The 27,741-nt window shown below is 43.4% G+C and overlaps 1 protein-coding gene across 1 annotated transcript; it reads right to left on the bottom strand.

The window, feature by feature from the left end:
* Nucleotides 1-1,555: 1,555 nt before the first annotated feature.
* Nucleotides 1,556-7,122, bottom strand: RPS4X (ribosomal protein S4 X-linked). The gene is made up of 7 exons (XM_032848812.1): nucleotides 7,015-7,122; nucleotides 5,712-5,789; nucleotides 5,072-5,252; nucleotides 4,579-4,676; nucleotides 3,112-3,283; nucleotides 2,261-2,418; nucleotides 1,556-1,722 (listed from the first exon to the last, which is right to left on the bottom strand). The coding sequence occupies exons 1-7, from the start codon at nucleotides 7,015-7,017 to the stop codon at nucleotides 1,621-1,623; spliced, it is 792 nt and encodes a 263-aa protein (XP_032704703.1). The 5' UTR covers nucleotides 7,018-7,122; the 3' UTR covers nucleotides 1,556-1,620.
* Between the last annotated feature and the right edge of the window lie 20,619 nt (nucleotides 7,123-27,741).

The raw sequence follows: 27,741 nt of genomic DNA, 5'->3' as shown, positions 1-27,741 counted from the left end.
GTATAAAGGTTGGTAAGCCCTGCTATAGGAGGTAAAGGCGGTTTTTGTTTTTCTAAGGCATGTCTTATAGGGGAACAGGAAGAGAGCTAGCCCCTTGTAGGGAGGGAAACAATCAAGAGTGATGGGAAGGGGGGCACATGGGTGGCTCAGTCGTTAAGTGTCTGCCTTCGGATCAGGTCATGATCCCAGGGTCCTGGGCTCCCTGCTCAGCAGGAAGCCTGCTGCTCTCTCTCCCACTCCCCCTGCTTGTGCTCTCCCTGCCTGTCAAATAAATAAAATCTTGAAAAAAAAATGGTGGGCAGGGCACCTGGTTGGCTCAATTGGTTAAGCCAGCTCAGGATCATGATCCTAGGATACTGGGACCGGGCCCCAGGGTGGCCTCTGCGCTCAGTAGGGACTCTGCTTGAGAATTTGCTTCTTCTCCCTCTGCCCCACCTCTAACATAAATCTTAAAGATTGGTAGGCAAGGGGCACCTGGATGGTGGTTGTTGGTTGAGGAACTGACTTGGTTTTGGCTCCAGTCATGATCTCATGGTCAGGAGACTGAGCCAGGTATTGGACTTTGCTCAGCTGGGAGTCTGTCAGAGACTCTTTCTCTCCCTCCACTCCTCCCCTTCTAAAAATTAATCTTAAAAGAAGATTGAGAGGCAAGCCTGACATGACCCCACACACTCCAGGGAGCAGGAACAAGTTGCCTTTCTACAGGATAGTTTTTACAGTCCCCCAAGGAATGGAGGTGAGGACTGCAGTGGCAGCTGGAGACATTAGATTAAGTCCAAGGAAGTGCTTTGCTTTGTTGCATCAAGAACCCACGCACTTAAGCACTGTGTCCACATCTGGAGATTTCCACCCTGGGTGAGATCAAGCTGGGCAAGAATGGGAAAAAGATGAGCCAATGAGTGCAATGAAGACCAGAGGAAGGAGGGCACTGATTATTATTTTTTTTAAAGATTTTATTTATTTGAGAGAGAGAGAATGAGAGAGAGCATGAGAGGGGAGAGGTCAGCAGGAGCAGCAGACTCTCTGCTGAGCAGGGAGCCTGATGCGGTACTTGATCCTGGGACTCCAGATCACGACCTGAGCCAAAGGAAGTTGCTTAACCAACTGAGCCAACCAGGGGCCCTGATTATTATTTTTTAAGTGAAGAATCAATAGAACAGATGAGTTCTGGCACCGCGCCCCCCCCCCCAGCTCTCCTGGCTCCTGGGTTAGTTGCTGCTCCTTCTTTGACAAGTCCTTTGTGTTCTCCCTCCCATCACCTAGAGTCCAGTCTAAAAAAAGACAAAGGGGGGCCTGGGTGGCTCAGTGGATTAAGCGTCTGCCTTTGGCTCAGGTCATGATCCTGGGGATTGAGCCCCAGGTCAGGCTCCCTGCTCTGTGGGGCGCCTGCTTCTCCTTCTCCGTCTCTCATGAATAAAGATCTTAGCCATGTATCACAGAATGCCTAAGCTTGCCTGAGGAGTCAATGTACTTTTCAAGCTGTAAGTCAAACAGGAGGCAACTATAAATGAACACAAAACCCTAACCCAAACCACAACAAACACCAAAGAGACAATTTATCGTGCTGTATGACCTTTAATTAGGTATAAAGACTTCCAATCACGTCACCTAGGGACCATTCTACCCACTGCTCTGTTTGGCCGCCAGTCTCTTGTCTCTCTCTTCAGCAATGGTGAGGCGGATACCCTTTCCACGGGGAAGAGAAATCCATGGTTTGTTGCCCTGTGGGAGAAGAGAAGGAGCATTACAAGCCACCACACACTAACTCCCACTGGCAGCTTGGCACACACCGCACCTGTCATCTCATTTAAAGAAACAGAGGCCTGAGCGCCTTTAGCAACAGCCAGGTAGTCTTAAGACATTCAGATGCCCCTTGGGCAGAAACATCCACTGCCTGGGCCGCGGGCATCACCCAAACTGCTGCACAAACAGATGCAAACTACAGTACCCTTCGTAGTTTATGATTTACAATTATGGAAGCAGGTCCAAGGTGGACTACTAGCACCACCCCCCATCCAGCCCCACAGGTGCAAATTAACGAACCTAAGTATAAGGCATATTCACTCCATCACTGGCACTTTTCACCAAGCAAGGTGATCAGGATTCTGTGATACTCCAAGAGCCCAGGTTGGCCCTGGCCCCACACTGTGCTGAGCCCTACCCGGGAACAGGCTCTCCACTAGGATCAGCAGAGGCGGCTGGGAGCCAGGTGCTGCACTCCCAGTGGTCCCTGCATCTGGGCAGGGAAACCCAGACTTACTTTGCCAATAACAAAAATGTTGGACAGTCGGGTGGCAAAGCTGTTGCCATTGGCATCTTTCACGTGAACCACATCAAACGAACCAGGGTGTCTCTCTCTGTTGGTGATCACACCAATTCTTCCCAGGTTAGCACCCCCAGTCACCATACACAGATTACCTGGGGAGAAGAAGTAATCTGTTTAGAGCCCGGCACCATGCCAACTCATAAACCGATGTGACAAATGACAAGAGACAGCTTTAAGACAAAATTAGTCATTTTTCCCATTTTAATTTACTTCTCTGGATAGGTTAGCCAAGCAAGGACTCTCAGGGTTCTCTTAGGATTTACCCCACCCCTCTCTCTCACACCTAAAGATCCGCCCAGAATATTCTGAGCATTAGGGCCTCTCTGGAAGTGAACACACTATAGTACACATACCTGGCTGGCTGTTTCTGCCCTCCGCCCAAGGGAAACCTGTTCAACCCCTCACAGCTCCCCAAGGCCGCCACTCCCCCCATTCAGAACACATCCCCATCACCACCAAGCCATGCTGAAATGAAACACCATGAAGTTCTACACATTGCTTGCCCATTTCTTCAAATGTCACGAGTTGCCCCCTCCCCATCCCTTACTACATCAAAAAACCTCCAGCTCTGGTTGCTAATTAGGTGTACATCAGAACCTAAGAGGGTTCAAAACAAAACCAAACCCTGTACCCTAGCCCCAGTGCAAATCCTAATGCTTGATTACATTCCTGAGAGAGACAGAGAGAGAGAGAACAACAAGAGTAAAGAATAGCTCTTATACCCAGGCTTTAAAGAAAATGCCCAGACAAAATAAAGACGTCCAGGTAGCACTGAGGCTGCTTACCAGTGTCAAACTTGATGAAATCAGTAATCTTTCCGGTTTCCAAATCAATCTGAATGGTGTCATTGACCTTGATGAGGGGATCAGGATAGCGGATGGTGCGAGCATCGTGAGTCACCAGATGGGGGATTCCTTTTGTCCCCACAAAGATCTTTCTCACTTTGCACAACTTGTACTGGAAACACAAGTTCACCACATTTAGTTTAGCTTACATGCACCATGCTCCAAAATGTAGCAAAAAGTAATTTCGAAACCCCAAGTCACCGTGTTAGAAATGCAATCAGCAGTTAAAGGCAACAGCCCTACACAGGAACTGCTGGTTTCCCAAAGTACAGAACAGTGTCCTGGACTTGACTTCCTACCCCCTGTAAATTTCTTTTGTGTTGTCCCTCTCTAAGGTAGTCTTCCTGTTGGGGCTTTTCCTTGTACCACACTCGTTCAAGTCCAAAGGATCAAAGGCTCTACAACCTCCTAATTCACCAACAGGGGGACTCCTTCAGTGCATGGCCTGATCACCCTGCTTTCCAGAGGCTGTTTCAGCCTCAGAGGTGACCTGAATTTTCCCCTCCAACTTCCCCGCAACAGCCCCCTAACAAGCGCCTCTGGGCGGCTCTTTCTATCACACAATTGAGTTTTGTCTCACCAACTGCAATTGCATTACCAGTGCCCCTAATCAACAAACATTTCACACAAGGCATGTGGACCTTGGACTTTCGCTCCCTGACCTTCCCCAAGTAAATCAAATCACCTTGATGCCACTGGACATACCCCCCAGCCTGCTGAGAATGAGGCAGCTAAGGCAATTAGGAACTGAATCATCCAATTGAATTAACCTTCATTTATAGCCAGTAATTCAAGGGGCCTTAAACTTTTGTGTAAAACCACTACAACAAACTGGATTAAATAATCAATGTCTGTAATCTTTTTTAGGGGAACTATCTCAAACAAATGCCCGAAGGATGACCAGTCTCCTCCATTAACACCTTTCCTTTCCCCCAGAGTAAAGCTAGAGCCACAAATGGAGACATGACAAAGAGCCAATCAGATTGGACTAATATTGGTTTTCTGGTCCCTTGTACTTAAAAGGACCCATAATACTTCAGGTACTAATAAATCTTAGAAATCACTCTCCTTGCCTCTAGAAGACAACCTGGAAGCCACTGTTAAACTAGAAAATTTTTTCTGCCATAAAATAAAACGATCTTTGAAGGTGTTAACTTCAAATGGGGATCAATTATTAGATATCCAGCGACAAACTGTGATGCCACTCTTAGCAGGACTTTTAATAACAGGACATGCAACTGCACACACAATAGAACCCTATCCAACTTAACTGGCTATTTTCAGGTATACCTGAAGTAATCTTTATCTACCTCACTGCAATGGACCAGGCCCACATACGCACTCCAGGCTCTCACTTAGAACCAAGTAACTTTCTGAATGAAGACCCAGCTTGTTTGGAATGCTCACCTTGGCCTCCTCGAGTGTAATCCGATGAACAGCAAAGCGACCCTTGGTATCATAGATCAGACGGAAATTCTCTCCTGTCTTGTCAATGCTGATGACATCTGACATCAGAACAGTAACTAAAGTTACTATACAGCCCCACTACCTCATGCCGAGTAACCACCACACCACTAGAAAAACCACCCTATGCTTCCCATTTCAAATTGGAACAAGAACTCCTGAGACCAATGATGACAGCTAGCCAATCTCTTAATGTTTCAAAACCCTGTTTTTATGACATGCAAAACTCAAAGTGAATTGGAATTTGGTTTTGAGAAATGATTCATGACTCTTTACAGCCCTACGCTAGGTTAGTAACGAAACGGAAGGGCAAGGTCATGCTTTACTTCTGTGACTGATTAAAAAAAGCCCACCAATATTCAATATGACCGCCATTTTGGAGCGGATGAGAAAACCAAAACAAGCCAGCACGAAGCGCCCACCATCAACCACTTACCCATAAAACCAGCAGGGTATGTTATATCAGTTCGGACCTTGCCATCAATCTTAATAAAACGCTGCATACAGATCTTCTTTACTTCATCTCCTGTTAGGGCATACTTAAGTCTGTTCCTTAAGAAAATGATGAGAGGAAGACACTCTCTCAGCTTATGGGGACCAGTAGATGGGCGAGGAGCCTGTAAAATGATTTAAAATTAGCTTAAACGTACGTTGGGATTCACTCAAAGCCACTTCCTACGTCCTGAAATCCATTAAAATAGACACCAAGTCTGTTCACCAGCCCCCGAATTTGGGTACACAAGAGGTGTTCAAAACTTGTAAAACTATTCCAAACGAAAAAGCTTTATAGCATCTTTCCCTTTCAGAGGTCCAGGCCCATTAGGAACATTTGAGTTTGGAGTCCACATAAGTGTACTATATGGTATATGGAATGAATGAGGCAGCGCTACTAAGAGGCGGAATGCCTTCAAAAACAGGATGACAAGAACACTCTACCCATAATCCTGTGCCCAAATAATTTACAGATAAAAGTAATCAGCGATGCCTGGTACATAAAGAAGTATAAAACAGGTTCCCTGAATGTGCCCCTTAAGGTACTTACAATTTATTATATATGCTTACAATATGATACTTACGAACACACCAGTCAGTTTATCCAGCATCCAATGCTTTGGAGCTGCTACACGCTTCAGATGTTTCTTGGGACCACGAGCCTGAAGGAAAATTTCAGGATTTTAGATTTCACTGCCATTAAAACGGTTACAGGTTGTTTCGAGAACAGCTTACCAATTCTCTTAACTTCTTCAAAGAACTCAGTCTCCTGCTGCCTCTCCAGCAAAATGTGTGGTTAGAAAGTGTGGGGCCAGTGACAAAATGCACAGAAGCAAAAGCGTAGTTATGTAGCAAATACTATAGGTTCCATCGACTTCAACTGCCCCCCTCCGCTGGACAGAGATTAGGAATTACTGTCTTTGGGAAGGGCTCTAAGTATTTTCAAAGTTACCACTTAAAAGCACGCCCACTTTGGGGCACCTGGGTGGCTCAGTGGGTTAAGCCTCTGCCTTCAGCTCAGGGCATGATCTCAGGGTCCTGGGATGAGCCCCACATCGGGATCTTTGCTCAGCAGGGAGCCTGCTTCCCCCTCTCCATCTGCCTCTCTGCCTACTTGTGATCTGTCAAATAAATATATACATAAATAAAATCTTAAAAAAAAAAAAGCGTGCCCCCTTCTTGAGGCTATCTCCCCCGCCCCCCAAAACCGTTCTGGCAAAATGGCCAAGGGTTGGACACTGTGGCACGGGGTGAGCCGGCAACAGAAATGGGCAAGAGTTCAATCTGTGCTGCTACTCGGTTACTCTGTCACATAGCAAAGTTTTCCCAACTTCACCACCTGGTTACAAAGTGTCTGGTGCATGCAACAGTCACCTGCTCTCAGCAAAACCACGTGCTGAGAGCTGCTCTCTCGTACTCAAGGGCACAAGATGAGAACTGCTTTCACTTTAAAATGCGGAAGCATGTTAACGTCGTGTACACATGCTTACCAGCCACACTACGTCAAGTCAGGCCGTGCAAAAATAGATAAATACATAAATAAGTAACAGCGACTAAGAAAATGCTTCTTGGCCTGGCTTACCCAGCACCCACCCGCCCCGGACCCATCATCCATCCCCCCACTCCGCCCCGGCCGGAGATGGGATGCGTGGTCGGGCAGGCATCTTGGCCAGGCCAGACACCGAGGCCTTCCCGCCAGCGGCACCCATCTCCCTCTTCCTCCGGGGCCACAGTTCGCTCTCGAGCCCGCCTGGACCAACCCGCACGTCGCAGTGCCTTCGCCTCCCCCCGACTACCCCCTGCGGTGACCCCGGAGCTCCGGGTAGCCCCAGCTCTGGAAGGATGGAAGCTGATGGACCCCGAGAGCTCGCTAAGAAGCCTCCTTACCATGGCTGCGCTAGGAACGAAAAGAGAACCGCCTTCTTCCGGTACCCGAGAAAAGAGGGTCGGAGGCTGCGCGCGACGGAGCCGCAAACGCTCCGCCCAGTTCCGCCCTTTCCCAGAGCACCCGGATTCTATCTTGCCACCTGCTGGTGGGAGGTCATAGGGTCGAAGCTTGGGCGATTTTCTCTCTCTCCAGCCTCCCCCGCAACCAATATTTTCTGAGCGCTTCGGGTACGCTGTGATTTAGTGTTAGCTGCTGGAAATACAAGATGAGCTGGACATGGTCCCTTCCTTCGAGGACAGGGCAGAGTGAGGCTAATTGAAGTCCCATGTACAAGAGATTGTAAAATCAGTAGAACGTATTTTTTTTTCTTAACATATAATGTATTGTTAAAGGGGTGCAGGTCTATGATTCATGAGTCTGAGTATTCTCAGCAGAATGTATTTTAATATTTAATATTAATTCTGAAACATATTTTGTTTGTCCCTTTTTCCGAGTTCCCTTGAGCCAGCCAAACTGCCCATCCTGTAAATTGGGAAGAACCAGCATTTAAAAAAAAAAGATATTTATTTGAGAGAGAGAGAGAGAGAGAGAGAACGCACCAGAGCAGGGGGAGGAGCTGAGGGAGAGGGCAGAGAGAACCCCAAGCGGACTCGGGGCTGAGTGCATAGCCCAGGGAGGGGCTCCATCCCATGACGCTGAGATCCTGACCTGAACGGAAATCTGAACCACCCAGGCGCCCCCAGATAGACCCAACATTTTTATTCTCTCTTGCTTCTCCCAGATCGCTTAGGTGGTGGAGTGTAGGGGACAGGAGGGTAGGATCCTTGCTAGAACCTTGGCACCCTGCCCCTAAGTTCCTATAGCACACTTTTGGCACTTACCATGAAGTCTTAGGGAAGAGAGGAGACATTAGAGACCATCTGGTTATCTTACCAAAACTTAGATCTAATCATACTACTTTCCTACTTTGAAACTGCCCTTGGCCCTCCTACCTGGTCTCTCAGGTCTCACCGCCTTTCACCTGCCTCTGACTGCCCCTGGACACTCATTGCTCCCTTCCCCCAACCTAAACCTCAAAGCTTAAGCCACTCCAAACTATTTACCACTCTCAGAAAGCTGCCTCTTTCAAGCGTCCTGCCTTTGGACCTGATGAGTCCTCAGCCTGGACCTGCCATGGGAACAGCCCTCTCCCCTTTTCTGGGTATCTAGTCCCACTCCTCAGCCTCAGGGATACCTAACAACTCAAGTCCTTCCGGCTTGCTCTGTAAGCCTGCAGCCCCCCGCAGGCACGGTCAATCCCACATTCCTCTGCCTCAGAGCCCTTTGTTCAAACACGGGGAAAGAACTTAGCACATTGCACATTGCGGTGTAATGAGTAGTGTCCTCTTCTGTCCTTCACTAGACTGTGAGCATCTCCGTGATCCCCATAACAGAGACTGCCCTAATTCATCTGGTCAGGCCCTTTGCCACCTAACAGAGAGCTTGGTGCTGTGTCCAGCACTTGGTAAATACGTTTTGAATGAATAAATTGAGTCAACAGCCCACTCATTCTACCAAGACTTACTATATTACCCCTCAAGAGTATCCAGCCTGTGCCTAAACTCCTCCCACCACGGGTCAAGCTCATTACTCAGGAGGTCCTGCTTTATGTGTCTCTACACCCGCCCCCCCCAACTTTACCCAGTCTGCAAAGGTGCAAGAGAGGAAAAAATTGTTGGCTCTTCTCAACCAGACAGTGCTGACTAGGAGGGCAGGGACTCCTCTCTATCTGAAACCAGGCCCATAGTGAAGCATGCTATAAATGATTATTGGAAAGGAGGGACAATGGACTGGAGGTGGGAATTAGAGAGAGTGAAGGTGATAAGACAATGAATGGACAGGGAATTCTGAGATTTTCCATCTGAGGTCATTGGGGGAGATGGTGGTACAGTGAACAGAAATGACGGGATTTGATTCGGGAGTGAGGAACTACCATGGGACTTGCAGCCAGAGAGCGTAGGAGAAATGGGGGCTAGAGCTGCAGAGTTTACTTAGTCAAGATCCCACAGCCAGTTAGGGGTGGGGGTGGGGTGAGGAGCTGGTCTCTTGCCTCCCAGGTCAGTGGTTTGTTTACTTTTGTACCACAGCTTGTCCAAGGACTTGAGGGAATCCAAGTACCTTTTTCAGTATACATGTTTTTTTCCTCTATCAGTTTGTATTTATGCACAAAGACATTCTAACAACAACGAGGGGAATTTGCAAAGAGCTTAAGAAAATCACAAACAGTACCTCCCCAAACACCCTAAACACATCATCTGTATTCATTTGTTCCTTTTCCTGTTCTCATTCTGATCAGTTTGTGTGCATGCATATTTCTACATAATTTTAGTCCTAGCATACAGACCATTTTGTATTCTGCTTTTATTATATAATAAACACTTTCTGAGTTGCTACATAATCTTCATAATTAGTATTTTAACAGCTGCATCATATTCCGTTAAATGGCTGTCCCGTAATTAATAAAAGTTCTCTATTGTTGAACATTAAGTTTTTTGCACTTTTTCTGTATTATGAATGCTGCTATAGTGAGCCGTTTTCCTTCATAAGCTTTTTCCTTCTGTTGAACGACTTTTTAAATTTAAATTTAAATTTTTGTTTTTGTTCTTTGTTTTTTGTGGGTTTTTTTTTTTGTTTTAAATATTTTATTTATTTATTTGACAGAGAGAGACACAGCGAGAGAGGGAACACAAGCAGGGGGTAGTGGGAGAGGGAGAAGCAGGCTTCCTGCTGAGCAGGGAGCCAGATGCGGGTCTCGATCCCAGGGTCCTGGGATCTTGATCTGAGCCGAAGGCAGATGCTTAACGACTGAGCCACCCAGGTGCCCCTAATTTTAATTTTTGAATGATTTCTTTAGAAGAAATCCATTTCTTCACCCAATATTTACTGAGCGCCTACTCCGTGTCAACCTCAGTATTACCAACCAGGGAGGCAGAGATGATTAAGATCTCGTTCCATTCTTCGGCTTGCAAGGAATTCCCATTACAATGGGAGAGGCCAGCTGGGAGGAGGGGACAGAAAACCAGGAGAAGCTCACCAGAGAAAAGATGGTGGCGAGGCAGTCTGGAGCACAGAGGGCCGCTAAGCCTTAAGAATCTTGGACTTTAGCCTGTAGGTATACAAAGGGTGGGGGTGCATTGAAAGATTTGAAGGACAACACAGAATCAGCTTCGTATTTTATAAAGGTAACTCCCACGGCTCCCTGTAGAATGGCTTGAAGGAAGTGTCAGTGCCTTGGAGGAGATGGGTCAGGGCTATTTCAACAATACAAGCAAGAAACAGCAGGTGAGACCCACATCCGTGACTATGGGGGTGGGGGAAGAGGCGGATTCAAAAGACATTGCAGATGGAGTATTGGCAGGAGCTGATGGAAAAGATGAATGTGCAGGAGTGAGGGACAAAGAGGCAATTAGGATGACTCCCAGGTTTCTGGCTTGGTGACTCAGTAGTGCATTCACTGAGAAAAAGGAGGAGGCGTTCTTGCTTTGAGTGAGATGCACAGCTGAGGAGGGGGACATCAGATCAGAGATGTCTTATAGGCTGAGGTCTGCAGGTGCACGATCTGTGCTGGGGACTCACATTTGGAAGAACAGGTGCGTCTGGGCTCAGCCCATGAGAGTGGTTGGCAGTAACTGCTGGAGAAGGAGCACTATGTTAAGAGTCTGAACACTTTGCAGTCATGTATGCGTATTGCCAAAAACCTTTTTCCAAAGATCCTTTCAATTATACTGTCCTCGTGGCAGCCTGGTAATTACTTATTCTTAATTTTCACTAATGTGATTGTTTTAATTTGCACTTAAAAAACTACTTGTGAGGGTGCACATTTTGCTGTATGCGTACTTACCCGGTCCATTTCCTCTTGCGTGAAGTATCTCTACCCATTTATCTTTGGGGGACGTGTTGTTTTTGTCTGATCGATTTGCATGAGTGCTTTATGAAACCTGGAAGTTCATTTTCTGTCATATTTGAGGCAGATATTTTTACCATTTGGTTATTTTCCTTTGAGTTACATTTTTCTGTGTACAACGTTTCAAAATTTTATAGAACTCAATCTATCGATCTTTTCTCTTGCAATGTCTTCCTGTCAATTCAAAACTTAGAAGGTTACCATCAGTTCAAAGATCTGCTAAATACTCAATTCTGTTTAACAGCATATATTTAATTCTGTATCAGCCTGGGATTGATAAAGACAAACAGAAAAAAGAAAAAGAAAAAATTCTATTTTCCCCAAACGGCTAACCAATTTTCTCACTACAGTGTATCGAATGATCTTTCTCTGCTCTGTTGTGTTCTAAGAACTGCCTTAGCATTAAATGAAATCACACAGTACATGGTTCTATTTCTTTTAAGTGTGGGCTTGGGAGGTGGAGCCTATGGTGAGGAGAGAACTGAGACATATGAATCCCCAAGTATCCTGTCCCAGGTTACCAGAGGGAAGGGACGCATATGAGTGGTTCATGGTCATAAGTGATGCTACGAGTGGAGTAGTCCAAACCCCTGACTCCCCATCTTAAAGAGTAGCCCTTCATGGCTTATGTTCCCTGACCCACTAATTGTCAGCAACCGATGAGCCGGCACCGTCTTCTCTCCCATTTCTTACACTGCTGGGACATAGTGAGGCAGAGTGGAAAGAGCACAGTTTGGATCTGTCTCTGTGTGCGCATGAACAAGTGGCTTCACTTCTCTGAACATCAGGTTACTGATCAGAAAATAAGAATAACAATCCTTACTCTTCAGTTGGTTGTAAGGATCAGGGACGGTGTGTCAAGTTCACAGAACATAGTAGTGACTCAGTCAGTGAATTCGTACTCCAATTCTCTCCTGACCACTCGTGGCTACTCCCTTAAACTTATTTTTAAAACAGCTTTATTGAGGGATAATTGACACACAATAAAGCACACATATCTAAACTATATGGTTTGGGGGTGCCCAGGTGGCACAGTTGGTTAAGCGTCGAACTCTTGGTTTCCGCTCGGGTTGTGATCTCAGGGTTGTGATCCTACGGTCGTGAGATCGAGGCTGTCATGGGGCTCTGTGCTCAGTGTGGAGTCTGCTTTGGGTTCCATCTCCCTCTCCTGTCCCTCCCGCTTGTGCGCACTCTCTCTTGGAAATAAATCTAAATAAAAAATAAATGTATTTATTTCAGAGAGAGAGAGAATACAAGCACAGGAGCGGGAGTATAGGGTGGGGGAGTGGGGGAGGAGCAGGGGGAGAAGCAGACTCCCCACTGAGCAGAAAGCCCCATGAGGGGCTCAATTCCACAACCCCAGGATCATAAACCAAGCCAAAGGCAGATGCTTAACTGACTGAGCCACCTAGGTGCCCCAATAAATAAATTAAAAAAATATATATACAGTTTGACACATTTTGATGGATGAATATACCTAAAATAACCAACACAACTAAGAGAAATGAACATGTTCTTCACCCTGAAAATTTCCTCTTGTTCCTTGGTAATCCCTCACTCCAACCCATCCTCCTACATTCCCAGGCAGTTACTGATCTGCTTTCTCTCACTACTGATTAATTTGCATTTTATAGAATTTAAAAGAAATGGAAATCTTACAGTATGTTCTCTTTTGTCTAGCACCTTTCACTCTGCATAGTTATTTTGAGATTCATCCATATTTTTTGCGTTGTATCAATAGTTTATCGTTTTTTTAAAAGATTTGTTTATTTATTTGTCAGAGAGAGATCGAGAGATCACAAGTAGGCAGAGAGGCAGGCAGAGAAACAGGGGGAAGCAGGCTTCCCGCTGAGCAGAGAGCCCAATGCGGGGCTCAATCCCAGGATCCTGAGACCAGGACCTGAGGTGAAGGCAGAGGGCTTAACCCACTGAGCCACCCAGGGGCCCCAATAGTTTATCGTTTTTATTGCTGGGTAGTAGTTCATTGTGTGGTAAACCACAATGCGCTCATCCATTCACCTACGGATAGACATTTGGGTTGTTTCCAGTTTTGGCCTGTGAACATTTCCACACAAGTCTTTTTATGGACAAATATTTTCATTTCTCTTGGAAAATACCTATGATTGGAATGGCTAAGTCATATAGGAAATGCATATTTCATTTTTTAAAAAAACGCCAGACAGTTTTTCAAAGTGGTTGTAGTATTTTACATTGCCATGAGCAGTTACGAGAGTTCCAGTTGCTCCACATGTTAAGGTCAGTCTTTTTAATTTATTTACTTTTATTATGGTAAAATATACACAACATAAAATTTACCATTTTCACCATTTAAATTTTTTTAAATTTTAATTTTAATTTATTTTATTTTTTTTAATTTTTTTTTAAATTTTATTTTTTATAAACATATATTTTTATCCCCAGGGGTACAGGACTGTGAATCGCCAGGTTTACACACTTCATAGCACTCACCATAGCACATACCCTCCCCATTATTTTATTTTTTAAAGATTTTATTTATTTATTTGTGAGAAAGAGAGACAGAGTGTAAAAGCTGGTGGAGAGGCAGAGGGAGAGGGAGAAAAACTCCCTGCTGAGCAGGGAGCCCAATGTGGGGCTCCATCCCAGAATCCCAGGAACATGACCTGAGCTGAAGGCAGACTCTTCACTGAATGAGCCACCCAGGCAACCCCATTTTGGCCATTTTTAAGTGTAAAATTAAGTGGCATTAAGTATGTTCATGATGTTGTACAGCCATCACCACTATTCATTTCCAGAATTTTTTTTGTCTTTCTGAACAGAAACTCTGTATGCATTAAACAATTGTTCCCCTTTCCCCTCTGCCCTCAGCCCCTGGTAACCTCTTTAAACCTTCTGTCTCTATGTGAATTTGCCTATTCTAGGTATCTTATGTAAGCGGAATTATATGCTCCTTGTTCTTTTCCACCTGGCTTATTTTACTTAGAGTATTTTCAAGGTTCATCCATGTTGTAGCATGTCTCATATTTTCATTCTTTTAAAAGTCTGAATAATATTCCATTTCAGGTATACACTGCAGTTAGTTTATCTATTTATCTGTTGATGGACATTTGGGTCTCTTCCACCTTTTGGCTATGTGAGTGTTGCTGCAATGAACATGGGTGTACAGGTATCTGTTTAAGTCACTTCTTTCATTTCTTTTGGCTCTCTACCTGGAAGTGAAATTGTTGGACCATATAGTAATTCTCCACTTAACTTTTGAGGAATTGCCAAATTATTTTCCACAGTGGCTGCACCATTTTCCACTCCCAGCAGCAATGGGCAAGGATTCCAAATCTCTCTGTCTTCACCAACACCTATTAGTTTCCATTAAAAAAAAAATAGACATTCTAATTGGTAAGAAGTGGTATCTCATGATGGTTTTGATTTGCATTCCCCTAATGATTAGTGATGTTGAGCATCTTTTCATGTGCTCATTGGCCATTTGTATACCTTCTTTGGGGAGATGTATATGCAAATCCTTTACCTATTTTTGGATTGGGCTGTTAGTTTTGTTGCTGTTGAGCTGTAAAAGTTATATATATATTCTGAATACTTATAGGTCTATGATTTGCGAATATATTCCCCCATTCTGTGGGTTGTCTTTTCACAGTCCTGAGTCCTTTGATACACAAATATTTTTAATTTTGGTGAAGTACACTCATCTGTTTTTTCTTTTGTTGCCTATGAAGGCCAGTCTTATTAATTTTGGCCATTCTAATAGATGTATAGTGGTATATCATTGTGGTTTTATTTTGCCTTTCCCTGATAGCTAATGATGGACATCTTTCCATGTGTTTCTTTGCCATCCAAATATCTGCTCAAATGTTTTGCCTGTTTCTCAAACTTGAGTTGTTTATTTTCTTATTGCATTTAAGTGTTCTTTATATATTCTGGATGAAAATCCTTTATCAGTTATGTGATTTGCAAATATTTTCTTCAAGTTTGCAGTTTGTCTTTTATTATTTTTTAAAGATTTTATTTATTTAATTGACACACAGAGAGAGATAGAGAGAGGGAACACGAGCAGGGGGAGTGGGAAAGAGAAGCAGGCTTCCCATCAAGCAGGGAGCCTGATGAGGGGCTCGATCCCAGGATCCTGGGATCATAACCTGAGCCGAAGGCAGACGCTTAAGGACTGAGCCACCCAGGTGCCCCTGTCTTTTTTTTTTAATTTTATTTATTTATTTGAGAGATCACTAGTAGGCAGAGAGGCAGGCAGAGAGAGAGGAAGCAGGCTTCCTGCTGAGCAGACAGCTTGATGCGGGGCTCGATCCCAGGACCCCGAGACCACGACCCGAGCCGAAGGCAGAGGCTTTAACCCACTGAGCCACCCAGGCGCCCCATGTCTTTTTTTTTTTTTTTAAGAGATTTATTTACTTATTTGAGAGAGAATGAGAGCATGTGTGTGAGCAGGGGGAGGGGCAAAGGGAGAGGGAGGGAATCCTCAGGCAGACTCCCTGCTAAGCACAGAGCCCAATGGGAGAGCTCAATCCCAGGACCCTGAGATCACCACCTGAGCTGAAGTCAAGAGCTGGACACTCAACAGACTGAGCCACATGGGCACCCCCAGCTTTTCATTTTTTTAAACAGTGTCTTTCAAAAAGCCAAAGATTTAATTATGATGAAGTCCAGTTTATCAGTTGTTTTTTCTTGTATGGATTATGCTTTTGGTATTGTATCTAAGAAATCTTTGTCTAACCTAAAATCATATACATCTTCTCCTACGATTTCTTCTAGAACTTTAATAGTTCTAGATTTTACATTTAGGTTCATGATCCGTTTTGTGTTAATTATTGCTTATGGATATCCAAATGTTTTAGGATTTGTTGAAAAGATAATTTCTTTTGGCCACTTCTGGCTACTTCCTCATGAAACTTAAAAAAAATCATTCTAATCATATAAGTTGCAGATGAATATATTCTCCTTATAAAATATAAAATAATTTTTTACCACTTTTACATTCCATCTTGCTTCTCCCAATGCTCCCCACCAGATAGCAACTCTAACAACATCAATTTGAAGTGTATCCTTCCAGATATTTTTCTACATATGGATACACATACACACATACACACACACATACAATATTGTATGCTTTGTTTTGTTTAGATATGCTCATAGTGTATGTATCATTCTGAGTCTAGCTTTTTGGTACATGACAACACTTCTCAGAGATCTTTCCATGCTAGAACATAGAGCTCTATTTCATTTTCTTTAGCTGATTCATAGTATCCCATAGGATCATTATAACTTACTTTGTTTCATCATTGCTTGCTTTTTTAGGGGGGCTGTGCAGAGGGAGAGGGAAAGAGAGAATCCCAAGCAGGCTTCATGCCTAGTGCATGAGCCTGACACCAGGCTTGATCTCACAATCCTGAGATCATGACCTGAGCCCAAATCAAGGGGCAGATGCTTAACTGACTGAGCCACCCAGGCACCCTGCACCATTGCTTTATTGATGGATATTTAGGTAGTTTAGCTTAAAAAGTTTTTAAAAGATTTTATTTATTTGAGAGAGAGCTAGAGTGAGAATGAGAGAGAGAAAGAGAGAGAGAGAGAGAATAAGCAGGGGAGAGGGGCAGAGGGAGAGGAGAAGGAGACTCCGCCTGAGCAGGGAGCCTGACAAGGGACTCAATCCCAGGACCCTGGGATCATGACATGAGCTAAAGGCAGATGCTTAACTGACTCAGCCACCCAGGTGCACCTATCTTTAAATTTTAGATTAAATTAAAAAATTTTAGGTAGTTTCAATTTTTTTTCTACCGCTATAAAGAATGTTGTAGGCGAACATCCCTAAATCTGCTTTTGGTACCCATGTGTTTCCCTAGGTAGATACCGAAAGGTAGAGTTTATTCAACAAATACCTATATAACACTTACTGTGTGCTAAGCGCTGTTCTAAATGCTTTACATATATGGACTCCTTTAATCCTCACAGCAACTCCATGTTTTCATCCTTCCTTTACAGATGAGGAAACCAAGGCACAGAGAGGTTAGACTGTTTATCAAAGGTCACACAACTAGTCAGTAGCAGGCAGAGTCAGAATGTGAACTCAGATTGTTTGGATCCAGAGTTCAGTTTGCCGGGTCACAGGGCAGGGGTATTTTTAATTTTGTTTTTTTTCTTAAAGATTTTGTTTATTTATTTGACAGAGAGAGAGTGGTAGTGGGAGAAGCAGGCTCCCCGAGGAGCAGGGAACCCGATGTGGGACTCCATCCCAGGATGCTGGGATCATGACCTGAATAGAAGGCAGACGCTTACGACTGAGCCACCCAGGCGCCCCGGTATTTTTAATTTTAAAAGACTTGCCAATTGGCCTCCAAGGGGGCTGTATGGATCGCACTCCCCCCAGAGTATATGAGAACATTCCTGTCCCTTCGCCCTTACTAACACTTAAAACTTTAAAAATAGCCTTTTTCTCATTACCAACAACAATATCTAACAACAACTAATATTTTTGAACACAATATTCTAGCACTGTACTAAATACTCTATATGTTTTCTCTTCTTTGACCTCACTGTGCTTTACTTTCTCTTAGAGTAAAATCTTTGCTGATACACATTAATTAGTGTGTTTGTTTACTGCCCCCCTCACCCCCCTACCCCGCCCAGGATGCCTGCTCTATGAGGACAAAGATTTTGTCTCTTGTGGTCACTGCTATCTATCTTCAACACCCGGAACTAAATGTTCATTGACTGACTGACTGACTGACTGACTGAATACATGAATGGAAACTTTTATGCCAGAGGAAATCAAGGCTGAGTGAGATGACGCCTCTTACCCCAACTCCCACTAGCACACAGCGGAGCTGGGTTTAGAAGACAATCTAATTCCATTGTCAGTGCTCATGACAGTTTAGCGCCCTGTGATCTCTTTTCCATTTCTATAACTATGTTATTTCACAGATGTTACATGTGTGGAATCATGCAGTATATATCTTTTATAGACTGGCTGTTTTTCACTCAACATCATTTCCTTGATGTTCATCCAAGTTATTCATTTTTTTTTATATAGCTGAATAGTATCCCGCGTGGTAGGGATGTACCACTGTTTGCTTAACCCATTGAAGCACATCTTAGTGGTTTCCAGTTTGGATCTTTTAGGAAGCAAGCTGCTGAGAATGTTTGTGTATAGGTTTGTGTGAACATAAATTTTCATTTTTCTGAGGCAAATAAATGCCAAGAGTGCAATTGCTGGGTTGTACGGTAAGTTTACTTTGATTTAAACTGCCATATTCTGGGCCACAGTGGCCGAACCATTTCACATCCTCACCAGCAATATGGGAGTGATCCAGTTTCTCTGCATCCTTGTCAGAATCTGGTGTTGTCACTGTGTTTTATTTTAGCCATTCTGATATGAGTGTGTATCTCCTTGTAGTCTTTTTTTTTTAAAGATTTTACTAATTTATTTGATATATATATAGAGAGAGTGCATGAGTGGGGTGAAGGGCAGAGGGAGAAACAGACTCCCAGCTGAGTGGGGAGCCTGATGTGGCATCATGACCTGAGCTGAAAGCAGCTGCTTAACCTTCTGACCCACCTAGGTGCCCCTCTCCTTGTAGTTTTCATTTACCTTTCCCTAATAGCCCAGTGATGTTGACCACCTTTTCATGTGCTTATTTGCCATCTGAATATTGTTTTTAGTGAAATGCCGCTCCATGTCTTTTGCCTATGTTCTAATTGGATCCTTTGTCATTTTACTGTTGAGTTTGGAGAATTTTTTTACATACACTGGTTTTGAGAGTGCTTGAAGTATTCTAGATACTAATCCTTTGTCAGGCATGTGGTTTGGAAGTATTTTCTTTCAGTCTGTAGTTCGTATTTTCATCCTCTGTACCTAGGCTTTCAGAGAGCACAAGATTGTAAATATCACAAAGTTGAATGTATCCATTTTTCCTTTTCTAGATAATGCCTTTGGTGTCAAGTCTAAGAATTCTGCACCTAGCCCTAGGTTTTGAGGATTTTCTTCTAAAAGATTTTTAGTTTGTTTTATAACTAAATCAGTTATCATTTGCAGTTAATTTTTTTTTAGATTTTTATTTATTTGACAGACAGATCACAAGTAGGCAGAGAGGCAGGCAGAGAGAGAGAGGAGGAGGAGGCAGGCTCCCTGCTGAGCAGAGAGCCCGATGTGAGGCTCGATCCCAGGACCCTGAGATCGTGACCTGAGCCACCCAGGTGCCCCTGGAGTTAATTTTTGTATATGATATGAACTTTAGGGTTTTTTGTTTTGATTTGTTTTGTTTTGCCTATGGATGTCCAGTTGCTCCAGCAGCATTCTTTGAGAAGGCTATCCCTCCTCTTTTAAACTATTTTGGAAACTTCGCCAAAAATAATTTGGTCATATTTGTGTGAGTCCATTTCTGGATTCTCCATTCTGTTCCATTGACCTATTCTCCTTCGGCCACCATCACTATCTTAATTGTTGTAGCTATATTGTAAGCTTTAACATTGATTAGAGTAATTCTTCCCACTTTCTTCTTCTTTTTTAAAAAAGATTTATTTATTTATTTATTTGACAGAGAGAGAGTGAGAGAAGGAACACAAGCAGGGGGAGTGGGAGAGAGAGAAGCAGGCTTCCCGCTAAGCAGGGAGCCCCATGCAGGGCTCTATCCCAGGACCTTCGGATTATGATCTGAGTGGAAGGCAGATGCTTAACGACTGAGCCACCCAGGTCCCCCCAACTTTATTCTTCTTTATCAAATTGTTTTGGCCACTCCAGTTCCTCGGCCTTTCCATATAAACTTTGGAATAAGCACAAATATGTCTACAAAAAACTTGCTGCGATTTTGGTAGAAATTGCATTAAATTTATAGAATCATTTAAATGCTCTATGCTTTCTTTCATCAGCATTTTGTAATTTTCAGATGCAGATCCTGACCAGGATTTATAGTAAGTGTGTGTGTATATATATATATATATATATTTGCATATAAATATATATGTATACATACATACATATATGTATATTTAGTGATGATATATGGTATCATGTCTGAGATTTTGGTTTCCATATATATTACATATATCATATATATGTTATATATTTCAGTTTCCACATTTATATATAAATATGACTGCTTTTTGTGTGTTGATCTTACTGCCTTTGGACTTCTTGAGCTCATTTATTCATTCTAGGAGTGGCTTTGTAGATTCCTTGGTATTTGCTATTGGACAATCATGCCATGTGCAAATAGGAAAAATTTTCTTTCTTTGTTTCTGATCTGTTTGTTTTTTATTTTTTTCTTGCCTTACCATAGCGAGTAGGACTCCCAGTGCTATGTTGAATAAGAATAATGAATGTATATCCTTGTCTTGTTCCCAGTCCTAGAGAGAAAGCAGTTTTTCTCCAGTAAATATGATGCTAGCTTTCGGGCTTTTTGGAGATGCTCTTTATGAGGTTGAGGAAATTCCCATCTATTCCTAGTGTACTGAGAGGTTGTTGTTGTTGTTTTAATCATGATTTGCTCTTGGAGTTTTGTCAAATGCTTTTTCTGCTTTACCTGGTATGATCATATATTTTTTTCTTCTTTACTTTGTTACATGGTAAATCATTGTTGATTGAGGTTAAATTTTTGTTTAGAAAATCAGAGATATTGGTCTGTAATTTTCCTCTTTTGTGTATTGCCTTTGTCTGGTTTTGACATCAGAGCATTACTTGGGAGGTGTTTCCTCCTCGTATTTTCTAGAAGATGTTGTGTAAAATTGGTGTCAATTCTTCTTTGAACATGTCATAAAATTCTCTAGTAGAAAAAATCTGGGCCTAAAGATTTCTCTTTAGCTCTTTAATTATACAAATTCAATCTCTTTAATGGCTGTGGGACCATTCAGATGAGCCTATTTCATCTTGATAGGGCTCTGGTAGTTTGTGGGTTTTGAGGAATTGGTCCATTTCTTCTACATTGAATTTTGGAGCGTGTAGTTATTTACACTGTTCTCTTTTTATTCCTTTAATAGCTGCAGAACCAGTAGTGCCATCCTCTGTTTCATTCCTGATATTGGTAATCGGTGTTTTCTCTCTTTTTATTTGTGTCAGTCTTGTTCGAGTTTTGTCAATTTTATTGACTTTTTTCTGAAGAACCAGCTTTTTGTTTCATTGATTTTTCTCCATTGTTTTTCTGTTTTCAATTCCATTGATTGCTGCTTCCATCTTTATTTCCTTCTGTTTCCTTGGTTTGGGGTTTATTTTGCTCTTCTTTTTCTTGGTTCCTGAGGTAGGAATTCAGACCATTAGTTTGAGACTTTTTGTCTCTTTCTAATGTGAACATTCAATGCCAGACATTTCCCTCTCTGCTTTTGCTGGCATCCCGCAAAGTTTGATATGTCATATTCTCATTTTCATTCAGTTCAATATATTTTTTAAAAATTTCCTTTTGGGGGGGGCACCTGAGTGGCACAGTCAGTTGGGCATCTGACTCTGGTTTCAGCTCAGGTCTTGATCTCAGGGTCATGAGATCTAGCCCCATGTCGGGCTCCACCCTCAGCGGGGAGTCTGCTTGCGATTCTCTCTCCCTCTCCCTCTGTCCCTCCCCCACTTCTCTAAAATGAATAAGTAAATCTTAAAATAAAATAAAAATTTCCTTTCTGAACCAAAGATTATTTAGAACTATGCTGTTTAGCTTCCAAGTGTTTAGAGATTCTCCTGTTATCTTTAGGTTATGTTGACTACTGGTTTGATTCCATTGTTGCCAGAGAACGTAATCTGTATGACTTCGGTTCCTTTCCATTCCGTAAAGTTTTTTTCTTTTTAAAGATTTTATTTATTTATTTGACAGACAGAGATCACAAGACAGAGAGGCAAGCGGAGAGAGAGGTGGGCGGGCGGGGGGTGGGGGTGGTGGGGCAGGCCCCCTGCTGAGCAGAGAGACCAATGTGGGGCTCGATCCCAGGACCCTGGGATCATGACCTGAGCCGAAGGCAGAGGCTTTAACCCACTGAGCCACCCAGGCGCCCTGCCTTAAAGTTTGTTTTATAACCCAGAATATGGCCTGTCTTGGTCAGTGTTCCCTAAGTATTTGAAAAGAATATGTATTCTTCCGTTGTTGGGTGAAGTGTTTTATAAATGTCAATTAGATCCTCTCAGTTGATGGTACTGTTGAATATTCCTATAACTTTGCTGAATTTGTCTAGTTGTTCTATCAGTTGCGGAGAGGAGATGTTGAACTGTGCAACTGTAATCACAGATCTGTTTTGCCTTGCAGTGCTCTGAGTTTTTGCTTTGTGTATTTTTTTTTTTTTTTTAAGTAGGCTCCATGCCCGGCATGGAGTCCAGTGCAGGACTTGAACTCTTGACCCTGAGATCAAGACCTGAGTTGAGATTAAGAGTCAGCCACTTAACCAATTGAGCCACCCAAGCGCTCCTGTTTCCTGTATTTTGCAGCTTTGTTGTTGGTGCATACACATTTAGGACTGTGTATATATAAATATGATTGCTTTTTGTCTTCTTGGTGACTTGATCCTTTTACCATTATGTGATGTCCCTCTTTGTCCCTAGTAATCTTCTTTGCTCTGAAGTCTCCTTTATCTGCTACTAATATAACCATTTCTGCTTTTTAAAAAATTACTGTTTACATGGTATATCTTTTTTTAAAATTATTCTTCTACTCTCAGCCTACCTCTATTGCTATGTTTGAAGTGAGTTTCCTGAAGACAGGATGTAGTTGGGTTGTGTGTGTGCTTTTTAAAAATCCATTCTTCTTATCTCTCTCTTTTGAGAGAGAGAGGGAGAGAAGTAGGCTCCATGCCCAGCGTGGAACTGACACAGGGCTCAATCCCACAACCCTGAGATCATGACCTGAGCCGAAATCAAGAGTCGGTCTCCTAATGGACTGAGCCACCCAGTCACCCCTACTTATCTCTTTCTTTTAATTGATGTATGTAGTCCATTTATGTTTAAGGTTAATTACTGATATCTCATGGCTTAAGTCTGCCATTTTATTACTTGTTTTCTGTTTCTCATGCTTTTGTTTCTTTTTGCTTGCTTACCTGTGAGTTACTTGAACATATTTTAGAGTACCATTTGGATTTATTTATAATGATTCTGTGTATACTGCTTTGTACAGTTTTTTTAGTGTTTGCTCTAAGTAGTATTGTATACATAACAACACTTACTGCAGCTTACTGGTGTTCAAGTGAGTTCAGATTGACTAAATTCTATTGATCTGCCTTCAGGTTCACTGATTCTATCCTCTGTCACCTCCACTCTATTATTGAATCTATCCAGTGAAGTTTTTACTTCAGTTATTTTTCTTTCATTCTCTAATTTCCACTTAGCTCCTTTTATAACTTCTGTTTTTTTGTTGAGATTTAAAATTTTTTATTTCAAATGAATCTGTAATTGTTTGTTGAAGTATTTTTATGATGGCTGCTTTAAAACCTTTGTCGGGTAACTCTAGTATCTGATTCACATTGGTGTTGGTGTCAGTCGATTGATTGTCTTTTCTCATTCAAATTATGATTTTCCTGGCTTTTGTTATGATGAGTGATTTTCTGTTGCATTGTAGACATTTTGGTTGAAGTTAGGAGACTCTTGATCCTGGTTCAATCTTCTACTTTAGTAGGCAGTCACCCTGTTTAGGTTTAGCATGTATGTTCTGGTTTATTTCTATGGGTCATAGTTCCAGTGACCATTTAGTTTTCCAAACCCTTACCGTGCTGTTTCTTGGTCTGCTTCATTTTTCTGTTGTCCCTGGGGGCTCCTGCTCAATCCTTGCCTGTGCTGTCTGCAAGGGGAGAAGGTGCTTCTCTGAGCTGCTTGTTTTTTGCTGGGTGATCTTCTGGAGGGAGGGGAAGGTTGTTGAAGCCACTGGTGGCTGGATTTCCTTATGCCCGTGGGTAGAGGGTAGGGAGATACCAGGCTTTGTTGCTGCTACTGCTGCAGGCAAATCAGGTTGCCTGGGGGTGTCCTAGTTCTGGAGTGGGGACTGAGACAGCCCAAGGCTGTTGCTGCAAGCAGACTGAACCGCTTCTGGGACTTTGGTTGTGGAGCAAGGACTTAGATCCTCACAGTAGGTTTCCAGTCCGTGTGTGTGTGTGTGTGTGTGTGTGTGTGTAACTGTTGGTTTGGTGGTTTTGGCTTCTTTGGCACCCAGTCCAGGGGAATACACACACACACACACACACACACACACACACACACATACATATACATATATGTACACACATACACACATATATACATATATACACATATATATATGATAAAAGGAAAACCGAGGAGGCAGATAGTAACTAGACTTATCATGGTGACCACTTTGTAATGTATATAAGTGTCAAATGCCTATGTTGCACACCTGAAACTATTATTATTTTGCATGTCAACCATACCTCAGTAAAAATATATTCTCTCAGGGTGCCTGGGTGGCTCAGTAGGTGAAGCGGCTGCCTTTGGCTCAGGTCATGATCTCAGCGCCCTGGGATTGAGCCCCATATCGGGTTCTCTGCTCAGCAGGGAGCCTGCTTCTCCCTCTCCTCCCCCTTGTGCTCTGTCTTGCTATCTCTGTCACTATCTCTATCTCCCTCTCAAATAAATAAATAAAACCTATACACACACACACACACACATTTCTTTTATTTATTTATTTAAATTATTTAAAGATTTTTTAAAAATTTATTTATTTGAGAGAGAGAGAGAGAGAGAGAGAGCGCGTGAGCAGAGGGAGCGGCAGGCAAAGGGAGAGGGAGAAGCAGACTCCCTGCTGCTGCTGGACTTGATCCCAGGACCCTGGGGTTATGACCGGAGATGGAGGCAGAGGCTTAGCCATCTCAGCCACCCAGGTGCCCCTGAAATAGATTTCTTTTAGTATGAGTCCATTTGAGCATCTTCTGATCACTTCTGAAGCCATTTTAATTTCTTTTTGTATATTTCATTTTGATATTTTTTGACTTTATTTGCTCATTTTTATATTGGCTGGTGGTGTTTGAGGTATTGATTTGTAAGAAATGTTCTCATATTCACTGTGAGTAGCAGATATTTTCCTCAGCTTATTGTTTATCTTTGGATTTTGCCTTTTTTACAGTAATTTTTGCCATAAAGTTTTTAAAAATGTGGTTGAATATGTCAATCTCTTCCATAGCCTCTGAGTTTTGTGTCATGCTTGGAAAGGCCTCTTGATTTCAATGTTTTCCTTTTAAATCCCCTCATATTTTCTTCTAGTACTTTTATGGTTTCATTTTTGAATTTTTAAATCTTCGGTTTATCTGGAACTCATTTTGGTGTATATTGTGAGGGAGCATATCCAGTTGTTCCAAAGCATTTATTGAACAGTCCACCACTTCCCGTCTCGTTTGAAATGCTATTTTGAAAAAAATTGTGATAAGACACACACGACATAAAATTTACCATCTTAACCGTCTTTGAAGTATATAGTTCAGTAGTGTTAAGTTATTTACATTGTTGTGCAACAGATTTCTAGAACTTTCTTATCTTGCAAAAGTGAAACTCTTTGAACAACAACTCCCCATTGAAATGCTACCTTTTCATCATAGACTGATTTCCTGTCTTTGTCACTTTTTGCCTCGACCACTGTAACAGCTTTTTAGCATTACCATAATTCCAATCTGTCATGCACACTGTGCCTGATTCATTTTCCTCATGCAAGTTCTGACCACAACACTCTCTCGTTCAAAACCTTCAGAGGACCTTCCTGATCCCGCAATTGAAATTAAGCCCCCATTCCGCTTTCGTAGGGCCTCAACTTTTTCTTCCTGTCATTTCTCATGGTTTGTAGTTTTAATGATCTGTGTGATTATTTGATGTCTACCTCCTTGCTAAACTTCAAGCTTCAAGAGAGCAAGGGCCATGTGCTCACCGCATATTCCTGGTACTTAGCGTTTTCCTGGCCCACAGTAGGTGGTGGTCAGTCCATGTTTGTGGAATGAGAGCTTCCCCTTGGCTTCTGGAATAAAGTAGAAACAACGGCAAGATCTGATTTCTTTTTTTAAAGACTATTTATTTATTTGAGAGAGAGTGAGAGAGCAGAAGCAAGGGAAGCGGCAGTGGGAGAGGGAGATGCAGACTCCCCACTGAGCAGGGAGCCTGACACAGGGCTCGATCCCAGGACCCTGAGATTATGATCTGAGCCCAAGGCAGACGCTTAACCGACTGAGCCACCCAGGCAGCCCTCTTTTTTTTTTTTTAAAGATTTTATTTATTGGGGCGTCTGGGTGGCTCAGTGGGTTAAAGCCTCTGCCTTCAGCTCAGGTCATGATCCCAGGGTCCTGGGATCCAGCCCTGCAAGGGGCTCTCTGCTCAGCAGGGAGCCTGCTTCCTCCTCTCTCTCTGCCTGCCTCTCTGCCTACTTATGATCTCTGTCAAATAAATAAATAAAATCTTTACAAAAAGATTTTATTTATTTATTTGAGAGAGATAGGGAGAGAGAACACGAGCGGGGGTGGGGGGCTGGGGTGGGGGTGGGGCAGGGGGAGAGTGAGAAGCAGACTCCCCGCTAAATGGGGAGCCCCACACGGGCTCAAACTCAGGATCCTGGGATCATGACCTGAACCAGAGGCAGACGCTTAACCAACTGTGCCACCCAGGCGCCCCTGCAAGATCTGATTCTAACTTACCTTCTCTCAGTCCTCTGCCCTTCAAGGAAGTCAAACTGCTGAACTCGCTGCCCTTCCTGAAAGAGCCTCAGGCTTTCTAGTGCTTGGTTCTGGTTTATACCAAGCCTTGATTTTATCTTATTTGTACTTCACTTTCTCCCTCTGCCCGAAGGCCATGCCTTCCACTCAGTCCCTCACAGCATTACTGCCTTATGGAAATCCAATTTATCCTTCAAGACTATGGCTGTCTCCGTCACTGGACTGTGAGTTCCTTGACAGTGGCGACAGGGTCCCCCTAATTTGCCCTTAGCAATTAGCAATTCACAACACAGCTCCTGGATTCCAGGGGGCGCTCGTGGCCACAGAGTTCCATCTGCTCCCAGGCTGCGGGCTCCTTGGGGGTAGGCAGTGTTCCTTATTGGCGAGCCTCTTGGAGCCTCTGGGAACCTTGCTTCCTGGCCCCCCAGGGCAAGACTTAGAGCTGGCCTCAGGAGCCTTCTTGTAACCTACTGAATGTGTCTGGTTGTGTTGTCAGGGGCTTGGACAGGAAGTGGTGGAGCAAGGGCAGAACCTTACCTGCCTTTCCCCAGCTGTGCCCTTGACATTCTTTCACTTCTTTTTTTTTTTAAATGTAGGTTTTATTTATTTATTTGACAGAAAGAGACACAGTGAGAGAGGGAACACAAGCAGGGAGAGCTGGAGAGGAAGAAGCAGGCTCCCCACTGAGCAGGGAGCCCAATGTGGGGCTTTACCCCAGGACCCTGAGATCATGACCTGAGCTGAAGGCAGCTGCTTAACGACTGAGCCACCAAAGCATCCCGACATTCCCTAACTTCTGCCCCTTTTCCAGCAATAAACAATTACTGCCTTGTGCCCCTCCCCCTCCTCACCTGAGCTGAGCCCAGGCTCTCCCTAGAGGATGCTCCCTGCCTCTTCCTCCCTCCAGACTCTGGAGAGGAGGCTGCGCAGTTGGCCACAGTTCCGGCCGGCCCCCTGGCACTGGGAGACAGGATTGCCACATCCAAGTTCCTGTTCTCCCACCTCCACCATGCCTTGTCTAGGGATGTCCAGACTATTCCCTGCCACTACCTGCTTCCTGACAGCACCCCTGTCACCTCCACGATTCTAAGGCAGCCCCTCCCCCTCACAGAAGCATTGGCCCCTGGCTTGGGCTTCTCCTTACCCCAAGAGCTGCTAGCATCCTGGAGGCACAAGAGCT

Source organism: Lontra canadensis, unplaced genomic scaffold (genome assembly GCF_010015895.1).
Source record: "Lontra canadensis isolate GAN:19392208 unplaced genomic scaffold, GSC_riverotter_1.0 scaffold210, whole genome shotgun sequence".
Classification (NCBI taxonomy): Eukaryota; Metazoa; Chordata; class Mammalia; order Carnivora; family Mustelidae; genus Lontra; species Lontra canadensis.
Note: the sequence above shows the minus strand (reverse complement) of the source record. Positions and strands in the feature narration are given on the sequence as shown.